The following is a 19,535-nucleotide window of genomic DNA, read 5'->3' as shown; positions in this document are numbered from 1 at the left end:
AAGTCATTATCACTGCCCGACTCTGAGGGGTTTTGATGAAATGCTAAATAACTGAGTCACTGGTTATTATGAGCTCTCAAGTGGTACAGCCATCTAAGGCACTGCATCTCAGTGCTAGAGGCATCACTACAGACCCTGGTTTGATTCCAGGCTGTATTACAACTGGCCATGATTGGGAGTCCCACAGGACGGCGCACAATTAGCCCAGTGTCGCCCGGGTTAGGGTTTTGCCTACAGTAGTTAAATAAAAAAGAAATACAAATAAACATTTCACTCCAACCACCCATTGCTCTATTTGTTACAGGAAAATATTTGTGTACTGCTTCAGTCCGCAACACACACATTTTCAAAGGAAGGTTCGTTTAAGAGGCTTTGTAAAAAAAATAATAATAAATGAAAAAAGATCTTCATACGGTTGTGATATAATGTATTTGAGTCATTGTAAGATGTTTTTGCTTGGTGAAGAGTTTTGAGTAGTGGCTAGCCTTGAAATTTTTTTTTTTTCTAGAACTTTCCCATACAAAAGTCAGAGTGCTTTCACAGCTGCCACCCAAATGTCTGCAGTAATTTGAGTCTTTTCAGGATGATGCAGAAAAATTGGGACGTCGAGTCATGACAGCCATCTAGCAAAAGCCTTATTTGTCACCCCCACCTCTCTCTTTTGTAAAAGACTTAGCATATTGGCATGACAACGCTAAGTGGTCTGTCGTCTGTGGAGACAACTGACAGGCGAGTCTAAGCAGACAGCCAGTTAAGTTCTGTCCAAGATGGCTGACAGAAGACACAGACATGTCCAATAGTACACTGACAAAAAAGCCAAAAGTCTGCTTATTCACTGCTTGAAAGAGATGAAATAGAAACGACTGTTTCACTGAGCTGGATGTTGAAATGTGGGGCTCTACTGACAGATATCCTAGTGATAGAAAATGAGTTGGCTTTACTTCGACTAAGTGTTGAATGATATTTCACCTCTCTATTCTGGGTGTATCGTATACCATTCAGTGGGATTATTTCCAAGAGTCTTCAATTCTCTACGTTAGCATAGTTTTACATTATGACATAAATGCAACAACCTATTCTAGGTGTGTTCATATGCAGTTTCAAACACAATTGCTTTTGAACAGGTCAATATAAATAAAGTAAAAAAATATTTTCAAATAACATGTTAGCCTTAATAAAGGGATATTTCATCCAAATTACAAAATGGCATATTAGTTTTCTTAACCTGTAGGCAGTTTATGGACAAGGTAAGACAGCAATCCATGTTTTGGTTTGGTTTACCTGACCACTGTCTGGTGTTTACTTGGCAACTGTTTAGCATTTTTGTCCCAAAAAAATCAAGGCAAATCAGTATCCCCTAAACAGTATTATAGTTTCCCATGTCCAAATCATCTTAAAGTAACTTTATTGCGTTCCATAATCGAGTGTAGAGACATTGGGATGATTTTGACATGGAACATAAAACACCAAACATAAAAAACCCAACATAAAACACCGAACATAAAACACCGAACATGAAACACCATGCATGAAACACGAAACATGAAACCCGAAACATGAAACACTGATCCAAAGTTCATGCAACATCTGACCAGACAGACGTCACACCATAAATCCACTGGCCTCAGCATCAAAACTGTAGTATAATGTTATCATGACTGGCCAATCTATTATTATTTTTAGTGTGGTTGATTATGTTGTTATCACTATTCATATTCTTGTGGTTTTGTTTTTGCGATAACTGACTATTTGTATAATATACAAGCAGAAAATAAAAAAGATAGATACATTTACCATAAATAAATTCCCATGCATGTGAAGTATTTGCATAATGGGAACGATTCTACTTTGTTTACATTGTTTTGGGCAAAATAAGGGGGCGGTCAAAGTCTTGTGGCCCAACACACACCTCCATTCTCAGAAGCACTGTGTGCTCTGCTCTCAGTACGACTCCCTTTCTAATATTTACATTATTTACATTTTAGTCATTCAGCAGACGCTCTTATCCAGAGCAACTTACAGGAGCAATTAGAGATAAGTGCCTTGCGCAAGGCCACATAAAACCTATTTTTCACCTAGTCAGTTCGGGGATTCAAACAATCAACCTTTCGGTTATTGGCCCAAAGTTCTTAACCGCTAGGCTACCTACCTAATATCAAGGCCTTATTTGCCCAGTAATTATTTATCAATGGTGGGAAAGCCACCAATGCAAACAGAAACTGTTCCCATAAACAGACATGGTTTGCAGAGTACACGGGCCAGGGGATGGCAACCTCATGGGTATAAGACTGGCACTCTTCTGCTGCCCTGGCACTGTTGTTTAATCCAGCTAGTGCACCACAGGGCAGACATAGAAAAATATAGCAAGGCTTCAAGTAGACTACAGGAGATATACTCTAGTGACAAGGAGTCAGACATGTTGGTCCTGTGTGTCATCTCTGTCCTCAGCCTTCTCTCAGTGGGACTGGCAGCTCCTCTGTCCTGTGAGGATCTACTGAGACCAGCACGAACCATGTTAGTACTCTGTCTGTCTGTCTGTCTGTCTGTCTGTCTGTCTGTCTGTCTGTCTGTCTGTCTATCCATCCATTTGTATCTGTTAAGACATTTGGTTAGAAAATCTGTCTTTCTGCCTGCCTATCTACCTACTGCTTTTATCCATCTATGTTTGTATTGTTCGGTATATACCAGGTATTCCTAAACTGGGGTAGGGGGTACGCGCAATGCAGTCGGGGGTATGCCATATACACCCCCTAAGAAATCTCTCTGGCAAAAATGTAAGAAAAAAAGTCTGATATATATATATATAATACTTTTTTTCTTCTTAAAGTTTTGCCAGAGAGGTTACTCAGAGGGGGCACTCAGCTGGAGGTTGAATGTTTGAAGGGGTATAGGATTATAAACAGTTTGGCAAACACTGCAAACAGTTTGGCAAATACAGTATTTCTGGGTCCTATACATCTTGCAGATTTTGGGTAAGTGGATTTTTATCGCGGAGAGCACTGAGGTCCCTGGTGGCAGGGAGTATGCTGCAAAAGAATGGATCACAGGCTGGCTTCAGATCTCTCCTGGGCTCCAGAACAACACTGTCAAAGAATTACAGATGATAAACATGTAAGAAAAGGATTAACTTTCAATGCGCTTCATGTTTATTGTATGTTGACTGTATGCATACCGTACCAGAAATGTGAATGTGAAAAACGTGTTGAAAATGAAATAATAACAAACATCGTTGTAACAAAAATTGTAATTGTAACACGTAAAAATTACCCCGTCTTTGCTTTTACAAACACTTGAAACCCCAGCTAGCACAAAACATTTTATGTTTCTTAGAGAATGGTGAGAGTGTGGTTGTCCTATGGTTCTTTTTCTGCAACCTTCCCACAACGTTCTGGGAATGTTGTAGGATAGTTGTTTTGTTTTGGAACATTCTCAGCACATTTAGGAACTTCACACAAAAAAAACGTTTCTTACTATTTCATTACCTTAACAGAAAATGTCCTATAAGGTCACACATAGTTATTTTACTGTTAATGTAATAATTCATAATATTATGGGAGTTCAGAGGACTTCTTTAAACACTCACAATTATTATTTTTTTGCATTTTTGATCATCATGATATTGTGGCCGATAACACATTGATTAATGAATAGCTCGAATATTCAATATCTTGAAAACGTGACTGCTGACATGCAAAACATTGTGGGACTGTATCAACAGTGGACTAACGGAAAAAATACCAAGAGTTTACCTTTTTAAAAAAGGTCCAACGCAGCTGTTTTTATCTCAATATAAAATCATTTCTGGTTAACAATGAAGTACCTCACTGTAATTGTTTTCAATTCAAATATACAAAAATCTTCTCCACAAGCAATTTCTAAAGCAAGTATTTTGCTATAACTGGGGAGTGGAACTCATTTTTATTGGTCTATATAATTTAGCTCCTGGTGATGTCACCAGCCAGGCCAAAACTCCATCCCGCCAAAACAGGCTGAAATTACAGGCGGTCATTTCAAACAGCTCTTACACTAAAAGGGAATTATCATAATTTTCACAATTTCGCAGTATTATTCCAACTTCAGTGAGGAAATATACTGTATATAAAGCATAGGAAAATCAAGTTTCTTTACTGTACTGTGCCTTTAAGTAAATCAGATGATATATTAGGTGAAAGGGAGACATTTTAGTAAATGTTCTCCTAACATTTACTGAAATGTTGTTCACAACATCTGTAAAAACTACCACAGGTTTCCAGGGATGTAATGTTCCTGTAATGTTTTTACAATATACTGCCACAAAAAATAATATTATCAATACGTCCCTGTGCCCAAGAATGCCACGGTAACCTGTCAAATTGACTATGGCTGTAGTACTCCCATCTGTAGCAATGAAACAGCTTTGAAAGGCTGGCTCACATGGCTCACATCAACACCATCATCCAAGGCACCCTGGACCCAATTCAATTCGCATACAGTCCCAACAGATCCACAGATGACTCAATCTCAATTGCTCTTCACACTGCCCTCTCTCACCTGGACAATGCTGTTCATTGACTACAGCTCAGCGTTCAATACCATAGTGCAGTCTAAGCGCGTCACTAAGCTAAAGACCCTGGAACTGAACACCTCCCTCTGCAACTGGATCCTGGACTTCCTGATGGGCCGTCCCCAAGTGGTGAGGGTAGGCAAAAACACATCTTCCACGCTGACCCTCAACATGGGGGCCCCTCAGGGGTGCGTGCTTACTCTCCTCCTGCACTTCCTGTTGACCCACAACTGCGTGGCCACGCACGACTCCAACAACATCATTAAGTTTTCTGATAGCACAACCGTGGTGGACAACGACAACATATCCCTCAATGTCAGCAAGAAAAAGGTACTAATCGTGTACAACAGGAAACGGAGGTCCGAGCATGAACCCATTCACATCAACGGGGCTATAGTGGAGCGAGTCGAGAGTTTCCTCGGTGTCCACATCACTGAGGAATTAACATGGTCCACACACACCAACACAGTCATGAAGAAGACATGACACCGCTTCTTCCCCCTCAGGAGGCTGAAAAGACTTGGCATGGACACTCAAATCCTCAAAAAGTTCTACACCATTGAGAGCATCTTGACTGGCAGCAGAGGGTGGCGCTACAGAGAGTTGTGCGGACAGCCCAGTACATCACTGGGGCCAAGCTCCCTGCCATCCAGGACCTCTATAGCAGGCGGTGTGAAAGGAAGGCTAGGAAAATTGTTAAAGACTCCAGCAACCCAAGCCATACACTGTTATCTCTGCTTCAGCATGGCAAGCGGTACTGGAGCATCAAGTCTGACACCAACAGGCTCCTGAACAGCTTCTATTCCCAAGCAAGGTTTGAAATTATTGTTTTAATCAAATATTATACACGTATATGTCTGGGCTTCTTACGGTTAATATGCACTCTACAAATTAATTGTCATTATGTTCTGTTTCCCTGACCATCTGTTCAAGGCAAAATATGTGCCATAACCAGGCTTCCAAAGCTCTTTATGATTACAGATGTGTCACGCCCTGGCCATAGAGAGGCTTTTATTCTCTATTTTGGTTAGGCCAGGGTGTGACTAGAGTGGGCATTCTAGTTTCTTTGTTTCTATGTTTTGGCCGGCTACGGTTCTCAATCAGGGAGGGTCCCCAGTCCAGAGGCGCCACCAAAGTGGGGGGAGCCAGAGGTGGAGCGGGGTCTGCGCCCCGCACCGGAGCCGCCACCGAAGTATATGCCCACCCGGACCCTCCCCAACTATAGAGTCAGGTTTTGCGGCTGGAGTCCACAACTTTGGGAGGGGGTGTCACGCCCTGGCCATAGAGAGGCTTTTATTCTCTATTTTGGTTAGGCCAGGGTGTGACTAGGGTGGGCATTCTAGTTTCTTTATTTCTATGTTTTGGCCGGGTAAGGATCTCAATCAGGGACAGCTGTTTATCGTTGTCTTTGATTGGGAATCATACTTAGGCATACTTTTTTCCCACCTGTGTTTGGTGGGTAGTTGTCTTTGTTAGTGGCCTGTATAGCCCTAGTAAGCTTCACGTTCGTTGTAGTTGTTTCTTGTTTTGTTGGCAACATTTATAATGAAAGAGAATGAACGCATACCTGGCTGCACCTAGGTCCAGTCATTTCCGTGACGACGGTCGTGACAAGATGTGAGTGCTACAGGTCAGATGTGAGTGCTAATGTCCCCACATTGTTCTCACAGCATAATGAAATGTTTTGTAAACTTTAAAATAACATAACGAATGTTCTGTTAACATTCTTGCAACATCAGAGGAATGTTTTTTCCACATAAATACCTAAATTCTATAATCATCAACACAACAGATTGCGTTATTACAACATTTAGGGGGAATGTTCTTACACCTTTCCCACAACTTAATAAAATGGTCTGGGAACATTCACAGAATCAGTTTTGGTTTGCTGGGTATACTCTGGGAACTAGAGGTCGACCGATTATGATTTTTCAACGCCGATACCGATAACAATTATTGGAGGACCCCAAAAAAAGCCGATACCGATTAATCGGCCAATTTTTTATGACCGCTCCGTCTGCCCCTTTTTACGCCGACGTTGTTTTGGTTTCCCGGCTGGGATTCGATCCATTGTCTTGGGTGGTGGGCAAAACAGAGGATTGGCTTCAGGAAAGTCGTATTCCTGGTCGTAATGTTGGTGGTTTGACGTTGCTCTTATATCCGATAGTTCCTCCCGACTGTATGTAATAAAACCTAAGATTACCTGGGGTACCAATGTAAGAAATAACACGTAATTTAAAAAAAAATACTCCATAGTTTCCTAGGAATGTGAAGCGAGGCGGCCATCTCTGTTGGCGCTGGAAGTATACAATATTAACTAAATATGCATGGTTTAAAATAAATACTTGTGTATTGATTTTAAGAAATGTGTTGATGTTCATGGTTAGGTACACATTGGACAGTGCTTTTTTTCGCGAATTTTGCTTGTTAAATCACCCGTTTGGCGAAGTAGGCTATGATTCAATGATAAATTAACAGGCACCGCATCGATTATATGCAACGCAGGACAAGCTAGGTAAACTAGTAATATCATCAACCATGTGTAGTTAACTAGTGATTATGTTAAGATTGATTGTTTTTTATAAGATACGTTTAATGCTAGCTAGCACCTTACCTTGGCTCCTTACTGCACTCACACAACAGGTAGTCAGCCTGCCACGCAGTCTCCTTGTGGAGTACAATGTAATAGGCCATGATCAGTGTCCAAAAATGCAGATTACCGATTGTTATGAAAACTTGAAATCGGCCCTAATTAATCGGCCATTCCGATTAATCGGTTGACCTCTACTGGGAAGGTTGTCAAATTGTTTGACATTAGGAATGTTCTCGGAACAAAGACAATTTAGAGAAATGTGTTTTGAGTGTAATGTGATGAATGTGTTTTTTATCATTTAATTTGCGGTTGAATACTGTAGTATATTTATCTCAGTTCATTACTCAACAGTGGAGGCAAATGCATTAGCATGACCAGTGAAATTACCATGGAAAACAACACATTTACCTCAAGTGAGTAAAGACATAACAATACTATTACTAATCATCAAAATAATAATATGACTTTGCACTAAAGGATAGTGAATCAATGTGTTATGTCATGTTAAAAAAAAGTTTGTGCGTGTGTGTGCGCGCATGCCATAGCGGGACCTTTGCTCTATTCCCTGACCTACCTGAATACCTGCCCTGACTGCCTCCTTGTCCAACAGAAGTTGTCATTGGTTAGCAAATACAGCACTCTGTATATCTTCAGTAAGAACATTACATTTCAACTATCATGCTAAATTCAGTACTATAGTCTTGTTTAAAAATGTTTTACTACTTAACTAATGGGACATGATATACAATAAATGGATTATATGTATTTGAAAATATGTTTCCTTTGGGCCCTCTGGCTCATAATATATTTGCTATTCCCTGTGATGAACAGGTAAGAGAAAGGAACTGACCTCTGCTGAACTGGAAGTGTTTAAGAAACAGGTGGACTGTCTCAATTTGCCACCAGCTGTGTTCACAAACCCACAGAAAGGTAAGCATCTTACCTTACCTAGAGTTTTCACCAGAAATTATTTTCAGCGACCAAGCTACCATTTTAGAATGATTCAACCAAAGTTTGCAATGTTATCAATGAAGCGCCAACTGCATGATAAGCTAGCGAACTAGATTTGACATTGTGCTTTGACACTTTTGGATAGGCCAACAACAACGTGCTGTTTTGCATGCTGTTCGGAAGATTCACCCATATGGGGAGAAATAAGTAATACCTTACTGCAAAGTAGCTTCTGGGGAAAACTAAATGTTGTATCCTTGTGATGATGTAAATGTTCATTTACTCACAGACTGTCATAATTTGCGGCATAGATTCCTGTCCAGATCCGACACAGGACAACAGCAAAACACTGGACCTTGCGAAAGTGATCGAATTGCTGAGTGACACGATTGATCTTCAGAAGACTTTAGAAGAGATGATAAGTAAATTACAACTAGCGAGTAATAAAGCCGATTAATTGTCAAAATGTCAAGTGAAGCCTATTATGTATTTTTTCATATAATACATTTAAAAAATATATTTCAAAAATATATTTAGAAAGAGATTTGTATTTTTTCATACTCATTGTTTTAATGGTTGGTATATCGCCACTATGGGACCATTTCCACTCCTCCTCTCCACCCTCTCCGAGTTGGGCATCTCCGGCGCGGCCCACGCTTGAGTTGCGTCCTACCTGACAGGTCGCTCCTACCAGGTGGCGTGGCGAGAATCTGTCTCCTCACCACGCGCTCTCACCACTGGTGTCCCCCAGGGCTCTGTTCTAGGCCCTCTCTTATTCTCGCTATACACCAAGTCACTTGGCTCTGTCATAACCTCACATGGTCTCTCCTATCATTGCTATGCAGACGACACACAATTAATCTTCTCCTTTCCCCCTTCTGATGACCAGGTGGCGAATCGCATCTCTGCATGTCTGGCAGACATATCAGTGTGGATGACGGATCACCACCTCAAGCTGAACCTCAGCAAGACGGAGCTCCTCTTCCTCCCGGGGAAGGACTGCCCGTTCCATGATCTCGCCATCACGGTTGACAACTCCATTGTGTCCTCCTCCCAGAGCGCTAAGAACCTTGGCGTGATCCTGGACAACACCTTGGCGTTCTCAACTAACATCAAGGCGGTGTCCCGTTCCTGTAGGTTCATGCTCTACAACATCCGCAGAGTACGACCCTGCCTCACACAGGAAGCGGCGCAGGTCCTAATCCAGGCACTTGTCATCTCCCGTCTTGATTACTGCAACTCGCTGTTGGCTGGGCTCCTGCCTGTGCCATTAAACCCCTACAACTCATCCAGAACGCCGCAGCCCGTCTGGTGTTCAACCTTCCCAAGTTCTCTCACGTCACCCCGCTCCTCCGCTCTCTCCACTGGCTTCCAGTTGAAGCTCGCATCCGCTACAAGACCATGGTGCTCGCCTACGGAGCTGTGAGGGGAACGGCACCTCAGTACCTCCAGGCTCTGATCAGGCCCTACACCCAAACAAGGGCACTGCGTTCATCCACCTCTGGCCTGCTCGCCTCCCTACCACTGAGGAAGTACAGTTCCGCTCAGCCCAGTCAAAACTGTTCGCTGCTCTGGCCCCCAATGGTGGAACAAACTCCCTCACGACGCCAGGACAGCGGAGTCAATCACCACCTTCCGGAGACACCTGAAACCCCACCTCTTCAAGGAATACCTAGGATAGGGTAAGTAAGGGTAAGTAATCCTTCTCACCCCCCTTCTCACCCCCCCCAACAAGATTTAGATGCAAGTGGCTGTTCCACTGGTTGTCATAGGTGTTTGCACCAATTTGTAAGTCGCTCTGGATAAGAGCGTCTGCTAAATGACTTAAATGTAAATGTAATGTAATGTATTTCTCCTACATTCAAACAGTGTTTTAACCTTTAGAGAATTAACCCGAGCTAGCACACAGTGTCCTTCGTGGCCACCTGCCGAACACCTACCCTCGCCGTCGTTAACAGAACTGCAGGAAAACAATGCTGACATGCGGGGGCGAAGTACACTGTCTACCAGTGTGCTAGCAAGCTACCTATCCTGCCTACTGTATACCAGAGCACACAGTGTCCTTTGCTCGCACCTGTCAAACACCTGCCCTCGCCGTCATTAACAGAAGTGAGAGAAAGCAATCCGACAGGTGGGGGTGAAGGACACTGTCTACCAGTGTGCTAGCTATCGTTAGCTAGCTACCTATCCTGCCAGCAGTGTACCGGAGTCCTAGTTAGCTAGCTGATTAGCTAGCAACCAGTGTCCTTCGCTAACACCTGCCAAACACCTGCCCTCGCCACTGTTAACAGAACTGCGGAAACAGTGCTCGACAGGCGGGGGCAAAGGATACTGTCTACCAGTGTCCTAGCTATCGTTAGCTAGCTGGCTACCTACTCTGCCTGCTGTGTACCAGAGTCCTAGCTATCTAGCACCCAGTATCCATTGCTAACGCCTGCCAAACTTCTGCCGTCGTTAACAGAACTGTGGGAAAAGAATGCCCGACAGGTGGGGGGGGGCACACTATCTACAGTGTCCCTAGCTAGCTAGCTACCGGCGTTGTCACCACGCCTCTTATTCTATGGTGTTTATCGGTGGTTGGCACCCAACGCTATTGTGCATTTCGGTGGAGCACTCCTGCCTGTGTCCCGGAGTCCTAGCTTAAAAATGTACCAATTGAAGTATAAAGGGTGGTTCCTGCAGATTGCAGGAATTCCCCCGAATTGTGGGCTGCAATTGCACCCTTCTCAGTCTTCCTACTATGGAGAAGAGAAAGGTGGAGACTGGAGAGACCAACTCTCAACTCAAAGAATATGTTCTTGCCCTCATCAATCAGATGCTCTCCACCCCTACGGTACATCCCAGGGACACATTGCTTAATGGCAGGGTGGTGGATTGTGTTCCCTGAAATGGACAAGCTGATTGACGGAGCGCCGGGCCCTCTCTATGCACTTGTTTATCTTCTGGTCCCAATCGAACATCCAGCTCCTTCGCTGTGCGATATCAGAGAAGACCACTGTTGTCCCGGGAAACATTTGATTCACCACCTCAAAATCTGCAGATTTACCGTACTTTGACCTACTACAGTAGCTATGTTGGTCTATTACTTCAAATAATATGCAAGTATGCAAGGTTCTTAGGATTCAAATTTTCTCAAACGGCCTAATTCATACTCCTCATTGGAATAATGGACTTTTGTTTTACATGAACCTTTATTTAACTAGGCAACTCAGTTAAGAACAAACTCTTATTTACAATGATAGCCTACTACAATGACTGCCTACCCCGGCCAAACCCGGACAACGCTGGGCCAATTGTGCACCGCCCAATCACAGCCGGATGTGATGCAGCCTGGATTCGAACCAGGGACTGTAGTGACGCCTCTTGGACTGAGATGCAGTGCCTTAGACCGCTGCAACACTCGTGTCCTGCTATTAAAATAATATGCAGTACCAGTCAAACCTACTCATTCAAGGGTTGTTCTTTATTTGTACTATTTTCTACATTGTATAATAATAGTGAAGACATCAAAACTATGAAATAACACATATGGAATCATGTAGTAACCAAAAAAGTGTTAAACAAATCAAAATATATTTTTGATTTTCCAATGTATCCACCCTTTGCCTTGATGACATCTTTGCCATTCTCTCAACCAGCTTCACATGAGGCAGTCACCTGGAATGCATTTCAATTAACAGGTGTGCCTTGTTAAAAGTTCATTTGGAATGGAATTTCGTTCCTTCGAATGAGCAAATAAGCAAAGAGAAACTACAGTCAATCAATACTTTTATGAAGGTCAGTCAATCAGGAAAATCAGGAACCCCTTTCTAGCTCTGACTCTACTGATAGCTACTTTATTGAGTATAAATGTAATTTATATACCTGTGATATGTGGTTGTCCCACCTAGCTACCTTAAGATGAATGCACTATCTGTAAGTCGCTCTGAATAAGATAATAGTTTAATGACTCAAATGTAAAATTAAACCTTTTGTCTTGCCCATTCACCCTCTGAATGGCACACATACACAATCCATGTCTCAATTATCCAAATCCTTCTCCAACCTGTCTCCTTCTTCTTCACTGATTGAAGTGGATTTAACAGGTGACATCAATAAGGGATCGTAGCCTTCACCTGGATAGTCTGTCTAGGAAAAAGCAGGTGTTCATAATGTTTTGTACACTCAGTGTATATATTTGTTCTCAATGACATTATATTAAGTCATTTAGCAGACAGTCTTATAGAGTGGCTTACAAAAGCAATTAGGGTTAAGGGCCATGCTCAAAGGCACATCAACAGATTTCTCACCTACTGTATTCAGCTTGGGGATTCGAACCAGCAACCTTTCGGTTACTGGCCCAACTCTCTTAACTGTTAGGGCTACCTGTCACCTACGTCTTGCTAAATAAAGAGCTTTAAGGAAATACAGGCAGGCACCACATTACTACAAGACAAAACAGCTCGCTCAATCAAGCATGATGGTCTTGGAAGTATATGTAAGGGATTTCCTCCTCCTCCAAAGAGGAGAGGCGAAAAGGATCGGAGGACCAATATGCGGCGTGGTAAGTGTCCATGGTTCTTTTAATACGAAATAGTACACATGAACAACTGAATACAAAAACAATAAACGTGGAATGAACGAAACCCAAAACAGTACCGTGTGGTGAAAAACACAGACACAGAAACAAACACCCACAAACACACAGTGAAACCCAGGCTACATAAGTATGATTCTCAATCAGAGACAACTAATGACACCTGCCTCTGATTGAGAACCATACTAGCCCGAAACATAGAAATACCCAAATCATAGAAAAACAAACAGACTGCCCACCCCAACTCACGCCCTGACCATACTAAATAATGACGAAATAAAGGTCAGAACGTGACAGTATAAAAGAAAAGCTAATTTCATATACTAAAAAACAAGCTTGAAAAGTTAGTACAATTGGATTAGTGTGGTGTGTGAAGAATCCAATAATTGAACTTGCATGCGGTACAAATGACATTATTGTGGGAACACCTCCTCCTAAGAGGATGAATTAGGCTGTGTGAGAAGGTTTGAATCCTAAGAAACCTGCATACACATTGCTTGAAGTACAATAGACCAATATAACTACTGCAGTAGGTCAAAGCTGTGTGCTGGAAAACCTTGAGTGGAGTAGTGTGTTGCTCATGTGAATTTCCTTTCTTTTTAGGCTTCAGACCAATACCTACTTCTCACTTTGTTTTTGTTTTTAATACATTAAGACTCTAAACCTTCTGTGTTTGGACTCCTAGCAAGCACCTGCATATATTCCAGTTTGTTTCCCATGAGGATGTTGGCAATCTTAACATCACAACTTGGTCAATCTTGAACAAATCCATGCTACTTTTCTCTGCCAAGAACCCGATAACATCCGACCAGGACCCGCAGCACCCTATGAGAAATGCCATCCCTGTCTAATCTATGGCAATACACATTGCCCATTCTCAACGGTGGCATTCAGACAAGGCAGGGTTGAAAACAAACACCAACAGCTCTGGGTGGTTGCCTGGTGGGAGCTTGGGTAAAGTGGGAGCATTTTCTCCCAGAGCTTGAGGGTGGCATGATGTCATGAGAAACCCGTTTTTTGTTTGAAAACAAATGTTTGTAGTTACATGAGTTATACTATTTATGCTACGAGGATGGTGGCGGTAGCATAATCACTGTTAAATACTGCAGCGCACTGCGGGTTTGATTGAATATGCATATGTATATACTGTACTCTACATCATCGACTGCATCCTTATGTAACACATGTATCACTAGCCACTTTAACTATGCCACTTTGTTTACTTTGTCTACACACTCATCTCATATGTATATACTGTACTCGATACCATCTACTGTATGCTGCTCTGTACCATCACTCATTCATATATCCTTATGTACATATTCCTTATCCCCTTACACTGTGTATAAGACAGTAGTTTTGGAATTGTTAGTTAGATTACTTGTTGGTTATCACTGCATTGTCGGAACTAGAAGCACAAGCATTTCGCTACACTCGCATTTAACATCTGCTAACCATGTGTATGTGACAAATACAAATTTGATTTGATTTGATTTGATTTGAATTGAACCAAAGCTGTCTAAAGGAATACACTTTCAGAGCAGAGCGAAGATCAACAAGGCTCACTTCCTCTTTGTCCTCCGTTATTGACACTCCGCGACTGGCATTGTTTTCAAAGACAATTTAATTGTACCTTTATTTTACTAGGCAAGTCAGTTAAGAACAAATTCTTATTTTCAATGATGGCCTGGGAACAGTGGGTTAACTGCCTGTTCAGGGGCAGAACGACAGATTTGTACCTTGTCAGCTAGGGGATTCGAACTTGCAACCTTTTGGTTACCCTGCTGCCCCGAGGCACTTGCTGTTGTATATAACAATGGCTAGGTAAAAGTAAACATCAAGGAGAGAGTGCATACATTCACACTCCCTTTAATATGATGTCATTCTAGTTGAGAAAAATTCTGCACATGTGTTGACAATTAAATATGATACATGAGTCATATCCCTCAACCTAAGACACCATCTGAACTGTTTATAGTGTGGAGGTCCTGGGAAACACTTGAAGTAAACTAAGTAAATTCAATTTGATGCTCAGACCTTGGTCTATGTAATTTTGAAAATATCTTTGAAAACACACTCATGTTTTGTTTTTTATATACCCTAGAGCTCTCCAACAACATAAACTTCTGAGCAAAGACTGGCACGTCGACAAATGGCTTCTCCAACTTCCAAAGAAACTCAGTTCTCACACGTGTGTAACTATACAGTACATATGACTCTGTGTATAGACAACTATAAGACCATGTGTATAGACAACTATACGACCCTGTGTATAGACAACTATATACGCCCCTGTGTATAGACAACTATACGACCCTGTGTATAGACAACTATACAACCCTGTGTATAGACAACTATACGACCCTGTGTATAGACAACTATACGACCCTGTGTATAGACAACTATATACGCCCCTGTGTATAGACAACTATACGACCCTGTGTATAGACAACTATACAACCCTGTGTATAGACAACTATAAGACCCTGTGTATAGACAACTATAAGACCCTGTGTATAGACAACTATAAGACCCTGTGTATAGACAACTATAAGACCATGTGTATAGACAACTATAAGACCATGTGTATAGACAACTATACGACCCTGTGTATAGACAACTATACGACCCCCTGTGTATAGACAACTATAAGACCCTGTGTATATATAGACAACTATACGACCCTGTGTATAGACAACTATAAGACCCTGTGTATAGACAACTATACGACCATGCGTATAGACAACTATAAGACCATGTGTATAGACAACTATACAACCCTGTGTATAGACAACTATAAGACCATGTGTATAGACAACTATAAGACCATGTGTATAGACAACTATAAGACCCTGTGTATAGACAACTATACGCCCCTGTGTATAGACAACTATACAACCCTGTGTATAGACAACTATAAGACCATGTGTATAGACAACTATACAACCCTGTGTATAGACAACTATACAACCATGTGTATAGACAACTATACGACCCTGTGTATAGACAACTATAAGACCATGTGTATAGACAACTATAAGACCCTGTGTATAGACAACTATAAGACCATGTGTATAGACAACTATAAGACCATGTGTATAGACAACTATAAGACCCTGTGTATAGACAACTATAAGACCCTGTGTATAGACAACTATAAGAACCTGTGTATAGACAACTATACGCCCCTGTGTATAGACAACTATAAGACCATGTGTATAGACAACTATACAACCATGTGTATAGACAACTATACGACCCTGTGTATAGACAACTATAAGACCATGTGTATAGACAACTATAAGACCCTGTGTATAGACAACTATAAGACCATGTGTATAGACAACTATAAGACCATGTGTATAGACAACTATAAGACCCTGTGTATAGACAACTATAAGACCCTGTGTATAGACAACTATAAGAACCTGTGTATAGACAACTATAAGACCCTGTGTATAGACAACTATACGACCCTGTGTATAGACAACTATATGACCCTGTGTATAGACAACTATAAGACCCTGTGTATAGACAACTATAAGACCCTGTGTATAGACAACTATACGACCCTGTGTATAGACAACTATAAGACCCTGTGTATAGACAACTATGAGACCCTGTGTATAGACAACTATACGACCCTGTGTATAGACAACTATATGACCCTGTGTATAGACAACTATAAGACCCTGTGTATAGACAACTATAAGACCCTGTGTATAGACAACTATACGACCCTGTGTATAGATAACTATACGACCCTGTGTATAGACAACTATACGACCCTGTGTATAGACAACTATACAACCCTGTGTATAGACAACTATACAACCCTGTGTATAGACAACTATACGACCCTGTGTATAGACAACTATAAGACCATGTGTATAGACAACTATACGACCCTGTGTATAGATAACTATACGACCCTGTGTATAGACAACTATACAACCCTGTGTATAGACAACTATACAACCCTGTGTATAGACAACTATACAACCCTGTGTATTGACAACTATACGACCCTGTGTATAGACAACTATACGACCCTGTGTATAGACAACTATACGACCCTGTGTATAGACAACTATACAACCCTGTGTATAGACAACTATACGACCCTGTGTATTGACAACTATACAACCCTGTGTATAGACAACTATACGACCCTGTGTATAGACAACTATACGACCCTGTGTATAGACAACTACACCCTGTGTATAGACAACTATACGACCCTGTGTATAGACAACTATACGACCCTGTGTATAGACAACTATACGACCCTGTGTATAGACAACTATACAACCCTGTGTATAGACAACTATACGACCCTGTGTATAGACAACTATACGACCCTGTGTATTGACAACTATACAACCCTGTGTATAGACAACTATACAACCCTGTGTATAGACAACTATACGACCCTGTGTATAGACAACTATACGACCCTGTGTTTATATTATAAAAGTTGTGGAAACATAAAAACCAAGTGAGGACTAAACAGACTCAAGGAAACAGCCACCCCTTCAATGTGTCTGGTTTTATTCTGACGCAGACTGTGCTGTAGGCCATTTCCCAATCATCTAGAATAGGTTCCTGTCTTCATCTTTTTCCCTGAACACTGATCTAAAATGACATGATGGGGTGAAAAAGCAATTTGGTTCAAACTGATATCAATGGTCACAAAGTAAAGGAGGGGGAAAAAGCCATTGAAATCCAGCCATAGTCAGAGGCAGACAGGCAGGCAGGCCATGAGGTATGAGCTGAAACTACATCACACCAAGCCAAATGACCTGGGGGTTACGGTTAGTTAGGCACATGCCCAGGGCAACATTTTCTACCCGCAATTGCGCTGTGAACAAATGCACTGTAATATTTAAAGTATACAGGATGAATTCAAGTCTAATCTGCAGCTGTTTTTTTTTAAATATTGTAACTTTTCTTGAACAATTTCCATGAGGACAAACTTAACCAGAGATTTAGTAAACAGCGCGATACATACAGCACACACAATGCAATGGCATGGTACAGTATTGGAGCTCCTGGAAACAAAATGTCGCTCCCCAGACTCCAAGCCAGACTAAACTATCCATGGGCCCAGGGGGGGGGTGATAATCAAATCTCTGCCTGATACATGACATGCCCCTATACCATCACGCATGGGCAGAAACCCACGCCCCATGAGAGAGTATGCCGGCCCGTACCACCATTACAGCGTGGAGTCAAGGTGGACTTCATTTCAGATTTGGTTATTGGGAATGACATGCCGATCTCACAGATAGAGCGAGCGTGATCTGGCATGGATTTCCACATGATCTAACTAAAAACAAAAGAGCCAAGGGAAACTTGGGATATATTGTTATTATATTATACTGTATTCAATTATACTCGGGTTATATTATACTATATTATATTATACCCTCATCCAGTGTGTGCCCAGTGGGGTGTGTTACTGAGAAGTGTGTGGTAAATGGTGATAAATTCAGCTTGAAGATGTTCTGTCAAATCCTATTCAAAAATCCGACTCACTCCATAACCAAAGCGGTCTTCTCAGAAGGTGAACATAAAACTGCCTTGGACAACGTATGGAAGAGTGGCGTTTTATGAACACTATATGGATACACTTAATAATAATAATAATGGACATGACTGGCTCCATTTCTGATGTTCAGCACTTCCTTCTTCCGTGGCTGATGGGGATCCCGATGAAAGCCATCGCTCATGATGATGAGCTCAAAGTGCTGACTTGGTCCCCTTTATATGCTGGGCAAATAACTTGGTCACGTCCCAAATGGCCTCCTGTTCCCTACATAGTGCATTACATTTAGCTATGGCCACTGGTCAACAGTAATGTATTTATAATAGGGAATATCTTGACTGCTAAGAGTAGGAGAAATCACATGCATGTATGCCAAAGCGGGTTACATTAACATGTACCATGGTAGAGGAGGAGAAGGTCAGACATAGGAAGTGCGCAAGTTTGAAAATGTGTTGACAAGTACAGAAGACAGAGCTTTTTTACCAGGATGTGAACTGGTCAAGTTCTGAAAACTGGATGGGTCCATTGTCTCAATGGGCAGGGCAAAAAATCTTGTCCATTTATTGGGATAGTCCGGATAGTCCGGATAGTCGCTCTACAGAGCGACTATCCGGGGGGGGTCATATCTCTCTGTTTTGCGTGGGAATATTTCCTGGTGTTTATAGTCTTGCAATGAAACAGCAGGGAGCAGGTCCCGAACCCTCTACCTTCTAGCCCGAAGTTCAGCGCGTTATTGACTGTGCCACAAAAGCATGCTCAAGCGGCAGAGTCGATATCCGCGCTTATAAACCCAGGGTTGTTACAGTCGTTACAGGTCAAAGTTGAACTTTTTCATCTGTCTGCGACAAGGAAACCGACAGTCGCAGTGATGGTCTACAGACAGTCCACCAGAGTATACATTAAATGTAGTTTTGACCAACGACACTTGTCGCACACTAATTGTCTACAGACATGTTGATAGACAAAGTATAAATGAGCCTAAGGGTAACGGTTAAGGTTACGTTTGGGGCTAGGGTTAGGATAAAGGTTAAGTAAAGGTAAAATCATTTTTAAAAATTGGTTCAGATAGACATGTAGCCTATGAATGAAACGCACACAAATATCAGATAAATCTACAAAACAGCTGGTGTTACAAATTATTTTTTACCTGTAGGCTATATCACAACCTGGCTATTGTTTTTAGGAAAAAACAGGGCATAAAAGGCTGCTGCTGTCCCATAACCTCTCATGGGCCTATCCCGTGATTTCCCATGTGAATGACATGGGACTTTTGCATAAGAGTTATTTTAAAGGCTTAGAACCACGATCATAGGACAATGTAGAA

General features: G+C 41.8%; 2 protein-coding genes across 4 annotated transcripts in view; one reads left to right on the top strand and one right to left on the bottom strand.

Moving 5' to 3' along the window:
- kif26aa (kinesin family member 26Aa) overlaps window positions 1–19,535 on the bottom strand; it is a 182,723-nt gene that overhangs the window by 156,169 nt on the left and 7,019 nt on the right. The gene's annotated exons all lie outside the window — the stretch shown is intronic.
- On the top strand, window positions 1,350–8,627 carry LOC127909489 (uncharacterized). Of its 2 annotated transcripts, none has more exons than XR_008071454.1 (5): window positions 1,350–2,514; window positions 2,966–7,549; window positions 7,682–7,789; window positions 7,968–8,066; window positions 8,399–8,627. XR_008071454.1 is itself a non-coding variant. In XM_052471333.1 (5 exons), the coding sequence occupies exons 1-5, from the start codon at window positions 2,189–2,191 to the stop codon at window positions 8,542–8,544; spliced, it is 741 nt and encodes a 246-aa protein (XP_052327293.1). In that variant the 5' UTR covers window positions 1,350–2,188; the 3' UTR covers window positions 8,545–8,627. The 2 variants fall into 2 exon arrangements, 1 of the variants encoding a protein (XP_052327293.1); XM_052471333.1 differs by having other exon boundaries at window positions 7,488–7,549.

This window comes from Oncorhynchus keta, chromosome 19 (genome assembly GCF_023373465.1).
Source record: "Oncorhynchus keta strain PuntledgeMale-10-30-2019 chromosome 19, Oket_V2, whole genome shotgun sequence".
NCBI lineage: Eukaryota > Metazoa > Chordata > Actinopteri > Salmoniformes > Salmonidae > Oncorhynchus > Oncorhynchus keta.
Note: the sequence above shows the minus strand (reverse complement) of the source record. Positions and strands in the feature narration are given on the sequence as shown.

Coding starts and splice junctions, on each gene's coding strand:
- LOC127909489 (XM_052471333.1), top strand. CDS start 2,189: ATGGTGGGAAAGCCACCAATGCAAACAGAAACTGTTCCCATAAACAGA. Junction 7,790..7,967: donor CAGCACTCTGTATATCTTCA/GTAAGAACATTA, acceptor TGTGATGAACAG/GTAAGAGAAAGGAACTGACC. Junction 8,067..8,398: donor GTTCACAAACCCACAGAAAG/GTAAGCATCTTA, acceptor TTTGCGGCATAG/ATTCCTGTCCAGATCCGACA.